The 19,077-nt window shown below is 36.1% G+C and overlaps 1 protein-coding gene across 5 annotated transcripts in view; it reads left to right on the top strand.

Moving 5' to 3' along the window:
• SANBR (SANT and BTB domain regulator of CSR) overlaps positions 1-15,443 on the top strand; it is a 54,191-nt gene extending 38,748 nt beyond the window's left edge. For all 5 annotated transcript variants that reach the window (XM_082746676.1, XM_082746673.1, XM_082746674.1 and 2 more), the window contains 8 exons: positions 440-472; positions 1,570-1,669; positions 8,106-8,197; positions 9,076-9,104; positions 9,183-9,256; positions 10,064-10,152; positions 12,094-12,185; positions 13,600-15,443. In XM_082746676.1, coding sequence (XP_082602802.1) covers positions 440-472; positions 1,570-1,669; positions 8,106-8,197; positions 9,076-9,104; positions 9,183-9,256; positions 10,064-10,152; positions 12,094-12,185; positions 13,600-13,636 — 546 coding nt within the window. In that variant the 3' untranslated portion in view covers positions 13,637-15,443. The remainder of the gene's footprint in view (positions 1-439; positions 473-1,569; positions 1,670-8,105; positions 8,198-9,075; positions 9,105-9,182; positions 9,257-10,063; positions 10,153-12,093; positions 12,186-13,599) is intronic.
• The last annotated feature ends 3,634 nt before the right edge of the window (positions 15,444-19,077 follow it).

The following is a 19,077-nucleotide window of genomic DNA, read 5'->3' as shown; positions in this document are numbered from 1 at the left end:
CTTCTTCTTCTTCTTTTTTTTTTTTTTTTATAAACATGTTCTCTAGGCAGCAGATACAAAAAATTTGTAATACATCATTTTCAGCCTGAGTTTTTTTTTTTTAAAGATTTTATTTATTTATTTGACAGAGAGAAATCACAAGTAGATGGAGAGGCAGGCAGAGAGAGAGAGGGAAGCAGGCTCCCTGCGGAGCAGAGAGCCTGATGCGGGACTCGATTCCAGGACCATGAGATCATGACCTGAGCCGAAGGCAGCGGCTTAACCCACTGAGCCACCCAGGCGCCCCTTCAGCCTGAGTTTTAAGTTATGTTTCAACCTGGAAAGGAATTATACTTGCAGCTTTTTTTCAGTTCTTCCACAGTCTCCACATAAAAGTAAGGAGCTGCAGTCTGGGTAGATGCAGATTTATTAATCTCCTATTCCTTTGTCTTTCTTATAGTTTTTGTCACTGAAAAATTGGACTCTGCAACTGGTAAGTAAGCAAATATATTCTACTTTCATGGATCTTTTTCTTCCACAATTAAAGTTTAGTTTAATAGAATCTTACCAGTATCTTATTTTACAGATTTTAGTTCAAATCAGTTATCCTTTCAGCTTCTGTAACTTAGCACTTACTGAAAATGCCATTGTTTAAAATAGACATATACTCTATTATCTTGTTGTATACTCCTTAAGTGTCCCTAATGACTTATAAAACTCACATTTAAGTCGCATTAGGACATAGAACAAAAAAACAAATCTATTAAATTCCAGGCAAAATTTGTTTGTTTGGTTGGTTGATTTTTTTTTCTTTTACCTATTTGCCACTACTCTGCCATCTGCCACCAATATTCACAAGAATGCAACTGAAATTTGGATCAGTGATGGCAGAAAGTGGGGTGGGTAGGCAGAAACAGGAAGCTGATGCAGCTATTGTTGAGTAATCCAGGACCACATTTATCCAGAGAATGTGTACCTATACTTGCTTATGAGACTACTTTGATAATGGCAATTATTATATTTTAATTTAATCTTAATATCAAGGAACATACATTCAGTTGAGTGATAAAGGTGCAGTTTGACAAATGCTAAGGACCTTTATGTGCCCATCACTCTGCTAGGATATGTGAAGGAAATAATATAAAAATGTTTATTGTAGGGGCGCCTGGGTGGCTCAGTTGTTAAGCATCTGCCTTCGGCTCAGGTCATGATCCCAGGATCCTGGGATCGAGCTCCGGGTCAGGCTCCCTGCTCCGCGGGGAGACTGCTTCTCCCTCTCCCATTCCCTCTGCTGTGTTCCCTCTCTTGCTGTGTCTCTCTCTGTCAAATAAATAAAATCTTTTAAAAAAATGTTTAATGTAATGTGACTTTATCCTAAACATAGAAATTCATATGTCCATTTCCCAAATGTTACACTAGGCATTTATTACTTTATCAGATCTTGTGTGGCTCATTTAGAAAAGTGTGTTTGAAAAAAATTTATTTATCCAAAATAAATTTAGATAAATGTGTTTGAAAGAATCCATAAGAAATGTGTTAATACTATGTTTTTTAAAGGGTGTGTTTGTTTTGTTTTGTTTTTTAATTCAGAAACAACAATCGTTATTTTCAGAAGAAGAAGAATATACCACTGGATCTGAGGTCACTGAAGATGAAGTTGGAGACGAAGAAGAAATATCCAAGAAACAAAGTACTGATTTCTAAGATAAAATCAAGTCTCACTTTTATGAAGAGGTAGCATTTTAAAGTCTTTAATGCAAGGGGTGAGGAGTTAGCTCTGTAAGTCTACATGGTAGGCTGCAACATGGAAAAAAAGAAAAAGGAGCCTCCTCCATCAGGATTCCCAAATCCTGACACTAACACAGAATAATAAAAAATTATTTTAAAAAGTGCAGTGTTCTGAGAAATAATCCTCCACATTTTCACTTCAGGTGTAACATAATGGGTTTCTCAAAATGTGTGACTTATATCAGTGTGTGCCTGAGGTGATTTCAAGTGACACTCAAATGAAGCATTATGCAATAGTAATCAGAGTATGATTCTTTTTTTTTTCTTTTTTAAGATTTTATTTATTTGTCAGAGAGAGAGAGAGAGAGAAAGAAAGAGAATACCAGCAGGGGGAATGGTGAAGGCAGAGGGAGAAGCAAGCTCCCTGCTCAGCAGGGAGTCCTGATGCAGGACTCAATCCCAGGACCCTGGGATCATGACCTGAGCTGAAGGCAGATGCCTAACCGACTGAACCACGCAGGCATCCCCAGAATATGATTCTTAAGAAATTAAAAACATGATTTTATACAACTACAGAATAAACTTGTGTCAAAAGTTTTGAGCTCTTTGGCCAGAGAAATAAAGGAAAAATTTTGTTCAAAGAGCATTTGAAGACTTAGGTATTTATAGGCATTTGAAAAAGAATGTTAAAGAGTATTGCAAGTCAGATTCGAAACTAATTGATAACCAAGGCAGTAAACCAATCACCTTTGAGGTTATCTTCTAAACAGAAATCATTTGCATTTCTGTTAGATCCAAAAATCTGCAAGTTACAAATTTCACAGCATTTAGCCTTCAATCAACAGTAATAGGAGAGTCAGATACAGGATATTTTCCTTGAGATTTAAGTATTTCTACATGGCCTCTTAAGCAGTCCTCCAGTATGACACTAAAAGGACATACAACCCTCCCTTTGTCTTTTTTCCAAGTTTTATATATATTTTTTCTTGATGTGTCAAATGCTCTTATTAAAAAACTAGTTATATATCAGTTATTTTATTTATCAATTATTTTAAAATTATAATTAGTCAAGGAGAAATGCTACTGTGTATTGTGTGAGGTTTTTTCCCCACAGTTGATTGAGGTAGAATTTATAATGGAGGATGAATATAATGAATTTTAATAAAATTCGCCCATTTTTAAGTATACATATTGATGAGTTTTGGCATACAGTTGGGTAACCACTACCAAAGTCAAGACTAGAACATCACCCCAAAAAATTAACTCCTGCCCTTTTACACTCAATTCCCTTTCCCCAGTCCCACCCCTCAGGTCACCACGAATCTGCTTTTGTCACGGTGGTTTACCTTTTCTAAATTCTCATGTAAATGGAATCATGGGTAGTCTTTTATGTGTGGCTTCTTTCACTTAGTGTAATGTTTTTGAGTTTCAACTATATTGTTGTGTATGTAAGTAGTTTGTTCCTTTTTATTGCCCAGTAGTATTCTGCTGTATGACTATACCATAATTTTTTTATCCCTTCACCATTTCATGGACATTTGAGTTGTTCCAGTTCTTGGTTAGTATGAATAATGTTGCCATGAACATTTGCATACAAGTCTGTGTGGACATAGGTTTTCATTTTTCTTGGGTAGATACCTAGGAGTGGAATTGCTGGGTATATTTTGTCTAACTTTATAAGAAACTGCCATATTGTTTTGCAAAGTGAAACATTTTACATCTCACCACCAATGTATGGGAGTTCCAGTTGCTACACATTTCTACCAGTTCTTGGTATTATTACTTTTTTTACTTTTAGCCATTCTAGTGATAAATTGTTCTAGGCAACTTCTCGTGTGCTAATTGGCCATTTATATACCTTTTTCATGAAGTATTTTTTTTTAATGATGTTTTGCCTATTTTTTAGTTGGATTGTTTGCCTTATTACTGAATTATAAACATTCTTTATATATATTTTGGATACAAGTCCATATATTTTGCAAATATCTGTCCCCAGTTTATGACTTGCCTTTTATTTTTATTAATGATGTCTTTTTTTTTTTAAGATTTTATTTATTTATTTGACAGAGAGAGATCACAAGTAGACAGAGAGGCAGGCAGAGAAAGAGAGAGGAGGAAGCAGGCTCCCTGCCGAGCAAAGAGCCCGATGCGGGACTCGATCCCAAGACCCTGAGATCATGACCTGAGCCGAAGGCAGCGGCCCAACCCACTGAGCCACCCAGGCGCCCTTAATGATGTCTTTTGAAGAGCCAAAGTTATTAAATTATCTTCATGAACTCTAATGTTTTAGTTTTCCTTTTATGTTTCATGCTTTAATGACATGAATCTTTGCTTACGCCAAGGTCACAAAGATTTTCTGCTATTTTCTTCCAGAAATTGTATGATTTAAACTTTTCTATTTAAGTCTATGATCCCTTCCAGGTTAATTTTTATATATGGTATGAGTTACGGGTTGAGCTTCCCTATGTTTTCCTATAGGCATAGCCAGTTTCCCCAGAACTGTTTGTTGAAAAGAATGTTTTTTCCCAGGGCACCTGGGTGGCTCAGTGGGTTAAAGCCTCTGCCTTCAGCTCAGGTCATGATCCCAGGGTCCTGGGATTGAGCCCCGCATCAGGCTCTCTGCTTGGCAGGGAGCCTGCTTCCCCCTCTTTCTCTGCCTGTCTCTCTGCCTACTTGTGATCTTTGCCTGTCAAATAAATAAATTTAAAAATATATATATTAAAAAAAAAGAAGAAGAATGTTCTTCCCCCTTTGGATTACCTTGACACCTTTGTTTAAAAATCAAGTGATCATTTACATGTGGATCCATTTTTAAACTCTTTGCTCTCTTCTGTTGATTCTTATGTCTATTTTACATCAGTATTTCAGTACCACAGTCTTAATTTTTGTAGTTTTTAGTGATTCTTGAAATCTGGTGATGTATGTCCTTCAAAATTGTTCTTTTGTTTTAGATTATTTTCGTATTTTTAGGTGCTTTGCATTCCCTGTATATTTTAGATTAAAGGTCACTATTTCAACAAAAATACTATTGGAATTTGGGGGGGATCTTATTGAACCCAAGTATCAATTTGGAGAGAATGACTTTTTTTTTTTTTTTTTTAATGATGGCAAGTCTTCTAATCCATGAATTTGGAATGTCTATCCATTTATTTAATTCTTTAATGTCTCTCAACAATGCTTTGTAGTTTTAGTATGCAGATATTGACCATCTTTTGTTAAATTTATTCCTAAGTGCTTTTTCTATTCTGTTATAAATGGAAGTAGGTTTTTAAGAAATTGTCCAGTTTTTCAGTTTGAAAATTTTTCAGTTGTTCCAAATGACCTTTTTTCTGTGTGATATGTAATGTGCCCTTTTTATCTTGATTCTTTCAAGATTTTATTTTTACTTTCAGAAGCCTGACTATGATATGCCTAAGTGTGGTTTCCTTTATGGCTATCTTACTTGGTCTTTATTGAGCTTCTTGGATTTGTAAATTAATGTTTTAAACAAAATTTGGGGAGCTTACAGTCATTATTCCTTTAAGTATTTTTTCTGTCCCTTTTTCTCACTCACATGCTAGAATCCAATACATGTATGTTAGACCTTTTGATATTGTCCCTTAGGTTTCTGAAGTTTTGTTTTATTTTCTTCATTCTTTGCTTTATTTTTTGGATTGGATAATTTCTAATGTTTGACTTCACATTTCACTGATATATTCTACCATTTCAGACTTTCTCTTGAGCCCATCTACTAAATATTTCAATTATAGTGCTTAGCAGTTCTAGAATTTCCACTTAGTTCTTCTCTTATAGTTTCCATATGTTTGTTGAGATTTCCTATGTGTTTATTCAATAACACCATTTTCCCTTTCAAAATATTTATAATAGCTGTTTTGAAATCATTGTGGGCTAAATCCAGTATATAAGCTCTCTCAGAATGTTTCTGTTGACTCTTTCTTTTCTGAGTGGTTCATATTTTTCAGTTTCTTCATCTTGTGACTTTTGGTAGATTATCTGTGCAATTCCTATTTTGTTCTTCTGAGGGGTTTTGTTCCAGTAGGCAGTTAACTTGCCTGACCCAAACTGCAAAATCTGTCTCCCTCATGTCTCCACACAGGTTTTTCTTGGCTATTAACTGCTACTATTTTAGCTTGACCCTCAGGGTCATACCAGCTGGTATAATTTTACTTGTCAGGCAAGGTTTTGGACAAACTTTCTATTCAGATTTGGGACTTATCTGCTTAGTGGTTTCCTTGATTTGTGGACTCCCCCTAGATTTCTAGTTGTTTTTCCAGTCCTAAGTAAGACTCCTAGAGCTTGAACTCTATGCATTTTGGGAAGGCATTTAGTCAAAGGTACAAGAAACTCTGATCTCTCACCAAAAACAATTCTGTCTTACAGGAGTCAACACCTGAACCTAATTTCTGCTTGCCTGTTTAGCTGGATTTCCTCTGGTCTCCCATATACTTTCATGATTTAACACTCATTTGAGCAGAGTTTGTAGTCACATTTTAGATCTTAAGTCTTTTGTGACTTTCTTCCAAAATTTTCCCTTTAAACTTTCAGCTTCTCTTACTTTTAATTCTATCATCTTTTTCCTGGAACTGATAAGGCTGTAATTTTCCTCCCTTGGTTCAAGGTATTGGGAAGTGCCCTCAGGCAGAAAGCCATAAACTCACAGTTCTCATCTTATGCATCTTTTTGTTTAAGATTTTAATTTTAATTCCAGTATAGTTAGCATACAATGTTAGATTAGTTTCGGGTATACAACAGAGTGATTCAACAATATTTTTTTTTTTTTGAGATTTTATTTACTTATTTGAGAGAGAGAGAGAGAGAGAATGAGCATGAGCAGTGGGGGAGAGGCAGAGGGAAAGGGAGAAACAGACTCCCTGTTGGGCAGGGAGCCCAATATAGGACTCCATCCCAGGACCATGAGATCATGATCTGAGCCAAAGGCAGCCACTTACGCAACCAAGCCACCCAGGTGCCCATGATTCAATTCTATACATTACTCTGTTCATCTCTGTCAGTGTACTCTTTAATCCCTGTCTCCTGTTTCATTCCTCACCCTCACCCACTTCCCTGTCTTATGCATCTTTTAAATGTAAACACTTTCTACCTCCCTTTATTTGCCAGTACCTACAGGTAACAGTTTATAATACTTTTGTTCTGTTTTTATCATGTTTTCTTTGAAAGGAACTTGTATTCACATTCCATTATCAAATCTCACCTTATCATGTTCATTAGCAATTTTATAATACTTAGTTTATCTACTGTTTTAACTATAAACACATGTCAGGGACTCAGAGCTTGTCAGGAGGCAAATCTATCTAGATTTTTAATACTGTTTTTATTTTATTATTTTATTTTTTGAGTGTGTGAGCAAGCATGAGCATGAGTAGGGGAAGGGGGACAGAGGAGAGAGAATCTTAAGCAGGCTCCATGCACAGCACGGAGCCTGACTTGGGACTGGATCTCAAGACCCTGAAATCATGACCTGAGACAAAATCAAGAATGGGATGCTTGACCAACTGAACCCCCTCCCCACACACCCCCACCGCCCCAGGGCATCTGGGTTATTTTTGTTTGATTATTTGTTTGTTTTATAGTATCTTCAAGGTTATCTTCCTTGTAGCACATTTTACAGGTTTTCCATTTGTGGTAGTAATATAAAGTTTCCTTTTTAAGATAGAGCAAAAACTACACAGCATTTGTATACATCAATATACAAATAATTGATGTTTGGGAAAGTGATTTAATGTACCATCCTTACATTCAAACATTGATGTGAGAGAAATGCCCCTTTCTCCTCCTTCTTTTCTCTTCCTTTCCTTTCTCCTCTACACGGTGAACCAGAATAAATTCAGAATATTGATTGTAGGAATGCTCCAGTCCAGAATACAGTTTGTCCCAAATCTGTTTCCTCCCAAGGTCATTTCTGTCCTGTCTCCATTTTGAGTCTCATAGCTCTTCCTCCTACCCAAGCAAAAGACATTTTAAAAATTTTTTGTGAGTTCACTTATATTACTCTCAAACTATGTTTTTCTGAGTTAGAGTTATTTTTATATATATAAAAATTTGGTATTAGGTGTTGACTCCACTATCACATTCGATTCAGAGAAATATGTTGATTTTTTCCAAACATTTTCAACATCTAATTTCATTGGGACTCTGAATTCATTGCCTTGATTTTTTCCCCCAAAGTTTTTCATCAAGTAGAAAGAAGAAAAGTAAAATGAACCCCTGTGAAAACACATTCAGTTTGACTTTTTCATATATTTACTTTTTATTTAGAGGTGATTTGTTAGTTTTAAGAAAGTGTTTTTTAAAATAGTTTTATTGTTTTATTATTCTTAAGTAAGTAACAAGTGCATTGGAGAAGTATATGAAATATAACATTGACTTTCTGTTGTCAGGGAAAAAGGAAAAGCCAAAGAAGTTCACAAAACAACCAAAAAAGCAGATGTCTTCACCCTGTGGTCAGAAGAAAGAAAAGGCCCTAGAGAAGGTAGCTCTAAATTATCCATTACTGTTGTAAAGTTCATACTGAGTAATAAGCGAGCAAATATAGCCAAGGAAAATCTGAAGAAGAATAAAAATATATCACAGTGGAATGCTAGCAGTATTAAAAATGAACAAAGTCCGTACAAACTGAGATAAAAATCTCCAAGATATATTGATAAGTGAGAAAAGGAAAAGTGCTAAACAGTATGTGTTTTGGCATATTCTAACATTTCTGTAGCATGAATAGAGGAATATATATGTCTTTATATATGCATAAAATGTCTCTGAAAAACTGCACAGGAATTTGATAAAGACTCATTACCTCTAAAGAAGGAAATTGGGAAACAGACTTTTCACTATATGTGCTATTTGTAACTTTTGAATTTTGAACCAATATTACTTATTCAAAAAGAAGATAGACTTTGAAATAAAAAAAGTAAAGTAGACTTTATAATTTTTAAATAAATGTATTTTATGGCCTTTTAAAATAATTCTTATTCTGACTTTGAAGGAAGGGGTAAAAAGCCAGGTAGGAATAAAAGGACAGTAGTAATCATATTTGACTAAAAGAGAAACCATGGGTTCCAAAAATGTATGAAAGGCTGGGTTGTGACTAGTTCCACACAATTACACTGGACAGGTTATACATTCATCTGCATGCTAAGTACCACAAGCAGACAACTCGGTAAATTCTAAAAGTTTGCATAAGCTGGGGCTTCCAGGTCAGACTGATAGAGCTGGATTCAAATTCTAGATCTGTATCTCTTGGACAAGTTTCTTAACTTCTCTGAACCTGTTTTATTGCTGCTTTTTGTTACTAACTATAAAACTAATCGGTAAATGTGTTCTAATTGAGCCTTAATGTTGTCTACTCTTTTTTAGTCAACTTCTAGAGATGTGTCTCCTTTCATGTGAGTATTCCTCCTTAATCCAATCAGATACCCACTCTTAAAGCATCAATGCTGATTTTTGTTTAATTTTTCTAATAGTGTGAGTATGCAGAAGAATAAATGGGATGCCACAAGATCCTTGAGATTCAACCAGGATGCACAAAGGGAAGATGGTAAGTTTTAATATGTACATAATGTACAAATTCGGTATAAGTATCAATGATAGGAATCTTTCATTTTATGAAGTATGCTGAATAGCTTAAAATGTTCAAACTAGAATGAGGCTCAGAATTTACACATTCCCTTAGAAAGCAACCAGAATTTTTATTTGTTTGTTTGTTTGTTTGTTTGTTTGTTAAAAGATGGTGGGGGAAGGAAGGCTTTGCAGAATCCCAAGCAGGCTCCTCTCTGAGCACAGAGCCTGATGTGGGGCTTGATCTCATGACCCTGAGATCATGACCTGAGCTGAAATCAAGAGTGGGACACTCAACCAACTGAGCCACCCAGGTGCCCCTTAACCAGGGTTTTATTAGTAGACAATCCCTGTAGATAATGTACATATTTTATATTTATATATATGTGTGTGTGTGTGTGTGTGTATAGTGTATATAGGTGTATGTGTATGTGTGTGTGTGTGTATATTATATATATAATGTGTGTAATATATATACATATATGTTACATATAATATACACCTGTGGTTTGGAGGTGTCAAGCTGATTGTTGCCCCTTACTTGCACTCTAAAGATGACTATCATGTTTTAGGTTGGTTTACAGTAGCCTTAAAAGCAGCACAATTATCTATATGAGCCATTTACCACTTGCTGCCTGAAGTTCTTCAAAGATAAATAAGTGTATATGTCTATAAAATGGTATCCAATGGTATTTTCATTAATTCTCAATAACTGAAGTGTTCTTTAAGAAATAAAAATTATAAATCATCCTCATAAAATGTTAGGTTTCTTATTTTTTACCTGCAGATCAGCGACGGATGTCTGAAATTACAGGGCACCTTATAAAGATGAGATTGGGTGATCTGGACCGAGTCAAGTCAAAGGAAGCAAAAGAAGTAAGAATAATGTGCTAGTATACCGTGCTTGCTTAGATATACCTTCCTACTTTGTTTTCATCATGAGGTATATAAAGATGCTCTAGAAAGAATCTGAAAAGACCAACTTAAATACTTTAATATATTTTTATATTCTCTCACAGTTAGCTTGACTCAGACAAATGTTCTCCATGTTATTATCCATGGCCCATGGGTCCTCTATAGCACACATAGTAACGTAGTTTATTCCTGGAAGTATAATGTCACCCCAACAGTAGATTAACCGTGAATGGCTGACCAAATACTGACTACCCAGAGGGTGACTTTTTGGAAGTTGCTGATTTCAGTTAACTCTGTAGTCAGTGCTTAGATACTATTTCTAAAATAAAAGGTCATCTTGCTGAAAGTGATGACTGGAAATACCGATGTTCTTACTAAAGTTATGTATTAGTCATAACACTATTTATCAACATTAGTATTAGTATTATGTATTTATAATTACTCTTGCCCTAATTCTTTTATTTAAAAATTTACTTCCTTATAAAACTTCTAAAATATTCCTTTTTTAAATTTTAATTCCAATATAGTTAACATACAGTATTAAAACTTATAAAATCTTTGTGACCGTGGTTAGGCAAATATTTCTTAACCATGACACCAAAAGCATGATCTATAAAAGAAAAAATTGACAATTTGGACTTCACCAAAATTTGAATGACACTATTTTTGAGTGTCACTTTTTTTTTTTTTTTAAAGACACCATTAAGAAAACAAAAACATGAGAAACTATGTATAAAACACTTACCTGGTAAAGGATTTGTGTCCAGAATATACAAAGAACTCTGAAAATAATAAAATAAATAATCCAATAAAACTATATGGGCAAAAGATTAACCAGACACTTCATGAAGGAAGGACTGCAGATGGCAAATAAGCACACAAAATGGTGTAACATCATTAGTCATTAGGGAAATGTAAATTTAAACCTCAGTGAGATACCCCTGGATACCAACTCGAATGTCTAAAAAAAAAAGTAAAGAAATGCTGGCCAGTTTGGAGAGCAACTGGAACTCTCAGAGGGAGCTAGTAGGAACACGGAAAGGAATGGCCACTTTGGAAAACAGTTTGTCAGTTTCTTATAAAGTTAAACACTTACTCACTGCAGAGATCAGTTCACACATGTTTATGGTGGTTTTTTTTTTTAATTTTATTTATTTATTTGACAGAGAGAGATCACAAGTAGGCAGAGAGGCAGGCAGAGAGAGAGAGAGGAGGAAGCAGGCTCCCCGCTGAGCAGAGAGCCCGATGCGGGACTCGATCCCAGGACCCTGAGATCATGACCTGAGCCGAAGGCAGCGGCCTAACCCACTGAGCCACCCAGGCGCCCCTTTATGGTGGTTTTATTCAGAATTGCCAAAAACTAGAAACAACCCAAATGGCCTTTACCTGGTAAATGAATAAGCCAACTATGAAACATGTAAAAAAGAAAGAGCTAGTGATAAATCAGCAACATAAATGAATCTCCTGCACATTATGCTAAAGTGAAAAAAGCCAGACTAAAAAGGCTCCAGGCTGTACGATTCTACTTATATAATGTTTTGAAAAATGCAAAACTATAAAGACAATAACAGAGATCAGTAGTTTCCAGGAACTGATGGTGGCAATGGGTTGACTTATGAGAGGCACCAGGGGGTTTTCTTGGGGCAGTGGAAGTGATGTATGTCTCCCTTGTAATGATGGTTATACCACTGTATGCATTTGTTAGAATTCAGAACTATACACTACAAAGGGTGAATTTCACTGTATGTAAAACTATTCACAGAAATTATAATTCAAAGAGCCTGAATTTTAAAAATCAAAATAAAACTGCTTGTTAGCTAAAAAGTAATGCCATTTTAATAAAGCAGAGCTTCTGTTGATTCCATAAAAATAACAACTTCATTTTGCCACTTTACTCTGAAGTTCGCAGGAGGTATTTATTCCAGACTCGAAGCGCAAATCAAGGCCTCAGTGCCAGTCACTACACGGCAAAGCAGCTCAGAAAAAAATACAAGGTAAATCAGTATAAACAAATTCAGAATGCCACTGGCTTTGAAATAATTTTCTTTTCTTTCTTTCTTTCTTCTCTTTCGGTGGGGGGGTGTGTGAAGATTTATTTATTTATTTTTAGAGAGAGAAAGAGGGAGTGCAAGCAGGGGGAGGGCCAAAGGGAAGGAGCGAGAGAGAATCTCCCGCAGACTCCCCCCGCCCTGCCCCCTGAGCATGGAGCCCCATGCAAGGCTCGATCCCAGGACCCTCAAATGACCTGAGCTGAAGTCAAGAGTAGACCGCTTAATGGACTGACCTACCCAGGTGCCCCGTGATTTTCTTTTTCTAGGGAAAATCATATGAACACTAGCAGTACATAATTGACGTTTTGTTTTGTTTCAAGGATTAGATCATCAAGACACTAATCAGAACCAGGTTTTAACTTAAACTTAAGGCTTGAAAAGGTCATAAGCATAAAATTTAATGAGAGTATTTTTTTTTTTTTTTAAGTTTTCTGTTGATTGAATCAGCTCTGTTCTGAGCCAGCAGCGGATGGGAATGTAAGCTCTACTGCTACTGTGAATTAGTAGAATTTTATACTGTTTATAGGTTATATGTTATTTGTTTAAATCATTGAAGTCTTTCCTGTTCCTTATTTTATTTCTCTTAATAAAGTCTAACTTGTTGGATTCTCTGTCATTTTAAGTCACAAATTTTCTTTTAAAGATTAATAGTTACTGAGATTGGATCATTAATTCTACAGATCCAAATGCCTTATCAGCAATTCTGACATCTGAAACCTCAGAAAGCCAACAAGAGGGACGCCCGGGTGGCTCAGTTGGTTAAGCAGCTGCCGTCGGCTCAGGTCATGATCCCAGCGTCCTGGGATCGAGTCCCACATTGGGCTCCTTGCTTAGCAGGGAGCCTGCTTCTCCCTCTGCCTCTGCCTGCCATTCTCTCTGCCTATGCTCGCTCTCTCTCCCTCTCTCTCTGATAAATAAATAAAATCTTTAAAAAAAAAAAAATTGCCAAGACTTTAAAAAAAAAAAAAAAAAGAAAGCCAACAAGACTTTCTTTGTTTGCCACTTTGTGGCAACTCAAACCCAGACTGAGCTACTGTGATGCTATTTATAGTTTTTATTTATCTCACTGAATATAAATGTTCATTTGTTTCACTGAAGAAACATTAATATGTTTGATTATAGGGCACCGCTGCAATCCATAATATACAATATATATATGATGTTATCTCCCTACCCCCCCCCCCAAAAAAATCTGAATTCCAAAATATGTGTCATTCCAAGGGATTTTAAAAATGTATTATGGGGCTACATGAAATTTCATTAAACTTTGATGGTGTCAAGCAAGCATAACGTAAAGCAACAACTTCCTATTATTTTATAAGCACCTCTGACCTTCTTTTCTATTTAAAAAATCTAGGTCTAAAAGCCGTTTTGGTCCAGGGCGTCCTGCATAAAGCACCTTAACTATAACTAAAAAGAAGACACACCTCTGGACATCTGAAATTGCTCACTTCTTGAAGATCTTCCGAACAATGACTTCTAAATGTTTTAAGTTATTTGTTAATTATTCTTGCAAACTACATAAATCATAACACTGAAGGAAACACATAGTTAGGCCTTCTGAAACCTAAAATTGTAAATATGAAACTTCTTAAATCTGATTTTCCTTTAATGTGATACTAGGCTATGTAGAACATTAGCATTTACAAATTTGCATAGTTAAGACTCCTGATATTTGTTATCCTTTATTTATTTGAAAGAAAGGATACCTAAACTCTCAAGTAGCTAAGACTTTTTAAGACCTTAAAAAATTAAGGGACCACAGCTAGGTGGTGGTGCTGTGCATGTCTTTCGGGCTGTAAATCTTGGGATAGCATTGGGAACTGCAGCTTATGTGATGAAACTCCCAGTGATGCTAATTTTAAGTTTGCATGAATATTAAGGAGTGACAGGTCTCCAGATTGCATTAAATAAATTTTCAGGGTGTGAGGTATTTCCTGTGTTGGCCAGGAGGGTTAATTTTTTTCAGCATTATTCCATGGAAAGCACAATGTTAATCCAACTTGTTTTTCTTTCAGTTTCTAATGCTTATCTGTTGGTTATCTGAGCTGAAATTACTGATTATTACCTCTTGTTCTGTGACACTAGTGCCATTCTGAATGTGTTAAAATAACTATTGATAGTTTTAGGATCGTAAATAATTTCAGTTGTTTGAAACACCCACTGTGCAGTTCTCGGGGCTCTAAAACTTAACCATATTTTGAAAGCCATTCAAATAGCCCCTTCCAACAGTTAAAGTTATTTTTTACTTTAGCAATATCTAGAAAGCAACATTCCCAAAAACATCTGATGGGTGAAAAATGGCATGCATTCAGTAGAAATCAAACTAAATTCTGTTTTATAGATCATGTCTTAATTTTTCTAACCAAGCAGAAAGAGTGCTCAGGGAAAATTTGTTCCAAACCATAAGCATATAAAAAATTTTGTGTTTGGAAATTACTTGTGTGTAGACCTCTGGAAAACTTTAAGATGCACTGTTTCTATTTTCAGTCTTCATTTGTCTTGTAATTGGAATTTCTTCAAATTATTTAGAGAACAGGCTTTGATAATGTGTGACAGAATGGCAGTCTCTATTGAAATACTGTAGTGCTAAACTCAGTTAACACATAAAAAAATCATTTTAAGTGAGTGTTTTAGTTGATAAATGAAGCTAGATGTTACTCGATGTTATATTTGTGGCTTTTCCAAGTTTTTTGAACTTCTGTTTGCAAATTTTGTTCTAGTTTAGATGTTTTTCAGTGTTTGATGTTTTTGAAATAGATTATAAAATTTTTATTTTCAAAAGAAAATGTTTTATGGTACATGATCTGTAAGCTCTGTTAAAAACCAGAGTCTTGTTTTTCTTACTGTATTCTCAAAAAGGCTTAAGGCCTGTCCATATTCTATAGGGCAGTGATGGTCACTACTAGAAGAGGAAGTCTGCTCTTTAGATTTTTAACTAATGGTAAAAAGGCAAATTGCTTCTCCCCTGGGAGGACTGTACCAGTGAATTGATTTTTACAAACCAAAATTTATCGGATTTTGATTCTCTTCAGAATATGATGTTTATTTTGTTAATGTCTGTAATATATAGCACAGGTACCAAAAACATTGTAATCATATTCTTAATAGTATTCTTTTGCCAAATACTTCAGAAGGGTTTTACTTTACATTAATTCTGAATTCACATGTCTTTAATTGAAATAAATGTTAATGTCAAGAGTTGTTTGCAAAGTCCCTTGATCTGAATCATTCCACCCTCTCAGAAATAGTCTGGGTGGGCTCTAGAGCACAGGCTTTCATGAAAAAATTAGCTCCTTTAAAGGTGTACTTTATACGTTTTAAGATGGCTTTAAATGAGGTTATCCTGGTAAAGATTCAGCCAGATATCTAAAGGATAAAATATTGCAGGAAGATTACATGGTAGCAGAGCTGATTCCACACTGTTGCATTATGTTGTCATTTTCCCTCTTCAGAACATTCAGCCAGATATTGTGAGATGTGCTAATTGCTTTGGAAGCTGAGGCTAAACCCCTATGATGCTAATCTGCTAAGGGCAAATTTTAATATAAAAATAACAGAAAATACCTTTTACATCTAATGCCTGGGATTGATTCTTCAGCTATCCTTCAGCTATTTATTGAGCAACTATTATGAATCTCACCTTTTTGTACCTCCCAGTTAAAAGGTACCGGGATACCTAGCCAGTTCAATTCAAATAGACTAGCTTCCCCACTCTCATTTAAAGCCCATCTGGTGGGGAAGATGATGTGGTGACCACAGTGTTCCCACCCTTATGGGATTGTTGGAGGATTAAATGACTTAATAAATCTAAAACAATTAGAACAGTCTTTTCTGGCTTATAGTAAACCCTCTATCAATGTTAACTATTATTATTGTTGCATAGTTATTTTAATATTTGCAAAGTAGCCTTAAATTCTTTAAGATGGGAGTTTTATATCCCTCTTCCTATATTTTGAATTGCTAAGAATGGTGGGTGTGGGTGTGTATTTAGTGCAAGAAAAAAAAGAGGCACTTAATACTTTGGTGGTTGTTATGGCATCATGTGTTACTTAAATATATTAAAGGGTTTGGCTTATATTTAGACAAAGTAAACAGAATTTGAGGGAAGAGCTAGATAGAAAAACCATTTCCTGATACTGCTAGTGACCTATACTGTTTTCCGACTTTTACTGAAGGAGAGAGTGAGAACTACAGATTGTCTTAGAGCCACCCTCCTACCAAGATGTATTATTTATTTTCTTTCTTTCTTTCTTTCTTTCTTTCTTTCTTTCTTTCTTTCTTTCTTTCTTTCTTTCTTTTTTTATTTATTTGGCATAGATTGAGAGAGAGAGGGAGATAGTAAGCTCAAGCAGGGGAAGTGGCAGGCAAGGAAGAGGGGAGCCTAATGCAGGGCCCAATCCCAAGATCCTGGGATCACAGATCATGACCTGAGCGGAAGGCAGCTGCTTAGCCGACTGAGCCACCCAGGGGCCCCATCCCCTCACTTTCATTATAGATGGGTCTTGTTTTTTTTAATCTACTTTTTAAAATCTATGTCATTTTGATTGGAGCATTTAGTCCATTTACATTCAAAGTATATAGGGATATAGGTATAGATAGGTATTTTGCCATTTTGTTAACTTATTTTGTGGTTGTTTTGTAGTTCTTCTCTATACCCTTTCTTTTTCTTGCTCTCTTCTCTCACAGTTCACGGATTCTCTTTAGTGATATTTTTGGATTCTTTTAATTTTTTGTGTATCTATGACTGTTTTCTGATGTGTGGCTACCATTCAGTTTGTATATAACATCTTCTGTATATAGCAGTCTGTATTAAGTTCATGATCACTTAAGTTTGAACCCATTCTTTATTCCTCTCCACCCCACATTTTAGCTGCATAGTGTCATACTTTACATCCTTTTATTTTGTGAGTTCCTTGACTAATTTTTATAGATACACTTACTTTTACTGCTTCTGTAAGTAGCAGAAGAAGCTTCTTACTTTTCTTATGGTCTCTGCTTTCCACTCCCAGAGTCCCCTTTAATACTTCTTGTAGGGCTGATTTAGTGGTGATAACTCCTTTAGCTTTTGTTTGCCTGGGAAACTCTATCTCTTCTTCTGTTTTGAATGGTAGGCTTGCTGGATAGACTATTTGTGATGCAGATTTTTTTTTCCCTTTCAGCATTTTGAATATATCATGGCACTTCCCTTTGGCCTGCAAAGTTTGCTAAAAAGTCTGCTGATAGCCTTATGGGTTTCCCATGTATGGAACTGTCTTCTTTTCTCTTGCTGCTTTGAAAATTCTTTTTCATTACTTTTGCCATTTTAATAACTATGTGGCTGGCTGTGGACCTCCTTGGGTTGATTTTGTTGGGGGAACCTCTGTGCTTCCTGGATCTGGATATCTGTTTTCTTCCCCAGATTAACAAAGTTTTCCGCTATTATTTCTTCAAAGAAATTTCGTGCCCCCTTTTCTTTCTCTTCATCTTCTGGGATCCTTATACTGTGAATGTTATTACACTTGATGGAGTCACTAGTTCTTTAAGTCTACTCCCATTTATATAATTGTTTTTTCTCTAACGTTCTTGGCTTGATTACTTTCTGTTATTCTGTTGTCCAGGTCACTAATTTTTCTTCTGCTTCCTCTAGCATACTATTTATTCCATACAGTATATTTTTTATTTCATTCATCGTTCTTCATCTCTGATTGGTTCTTTTTATCTCTGTGTTAGTGTCTCACTGAGGTCCTCCATTCTTTTCTCAAGTCCAATGAGTATCTTTTTATGATCATTACTTTAAATTTTCTATCAAGCTTATTACTTATCTCCATTTCTCTTAGGTCTCTTGTTACGGTTTTGTCATTATTTCATTTAGGACATAGTCTTCTGTCTCCTCATTTTGTCTAATACTCTGTGTCTGTTTCTCTGTTGGGAAAGTCAGCTACATCTTTTGATCTTGGGGGTAATGGCAGTAGGAGGAGGAGGTCCTCTCATGCAGTGCAGTCTAGGGTCACATTGGGCCTGAGTGTAGGCAGACCAGGCATTTGCCAGAGATGCAGTAGCACCAAACTGCTGGATGCTTTCCCTGTGTTGTCCCCTGAGAAGTTTTTGTTGGTGGGCGGAGGCTGCAATGAGCAGACTGTCTGCCCCTAGCCCACTGTTGGGGCCATTGTCTAACTGGTGTATGTGGCTATCTACCCTTCACCCCAGGGCAGGAGTAACTTTGCAGTAGTGTTGGCTCCTGTCAGGGCAGCTTGCACACTGGCAGGCTTATGGCCCTGGTTAACAAGGTATGTGCTGATCCACTTGTGAAATGAGACCTGCCACCTTGCAAGGACCAGGGTCAGCCTAGGTAGATCTGCAAAGCATACATGGACATGGTACACAATTTTAACAAGGCACAAGTAGGAGTTAGGCAGGGCCCATAAAATGCAAAGCACTCTGGTCAGGAGACTCATATTGGCAAGGTTTGCACCAGTCTTCTGGGGGAGAGGACCCACAGCACAGGGAATGAGGTGTGACTGGAAAGGGCAGATCTGCCAAAGCCAGGTGGGGTGCTCCCAGCAGTTTGTAAGAGACCTAAGTGAAAAGAAGATAAGTCATATGCCTGATAGAGATGGTAAAGTAACGATTGTAGGGGGTGCTGGCTGGCTTAGTCAAAAGAGCATGTGACTCTTGATCTCAGAATTTTGAGTTCAAGACCCACACTGGGTACAGAGATTACTCAAATAAATAAATAATGATTGTTAAAATTCTGGACTTAAGAAAAGAGTGAGAGGGCGGGGCTTGGTGAAAGCAAGTTAAATAGTAGACATCAGTGTGTGCTGTTTCCTGCAGATGGCCATGTATTCATTCT

The sequence above is a fragment of the Mustela nivalis genome (assembly GCF_964662115.1).
Source record: "Mustela nivalis genome assembly, chromosome: 8".
In the NCBI taxonomy this organism is placed as follows: domain Eukaryota; kingdom Metazoa; phylum Chordata; class Mammalia; order Carnivora; family Mustelidae; genus Mustela; species Mustela nivalis.
The sequence above is the reverse complement of the archived record's forward strand: the minus strand, read 5'-3'. Positions and strand labels throughout refer to the sequence as shown.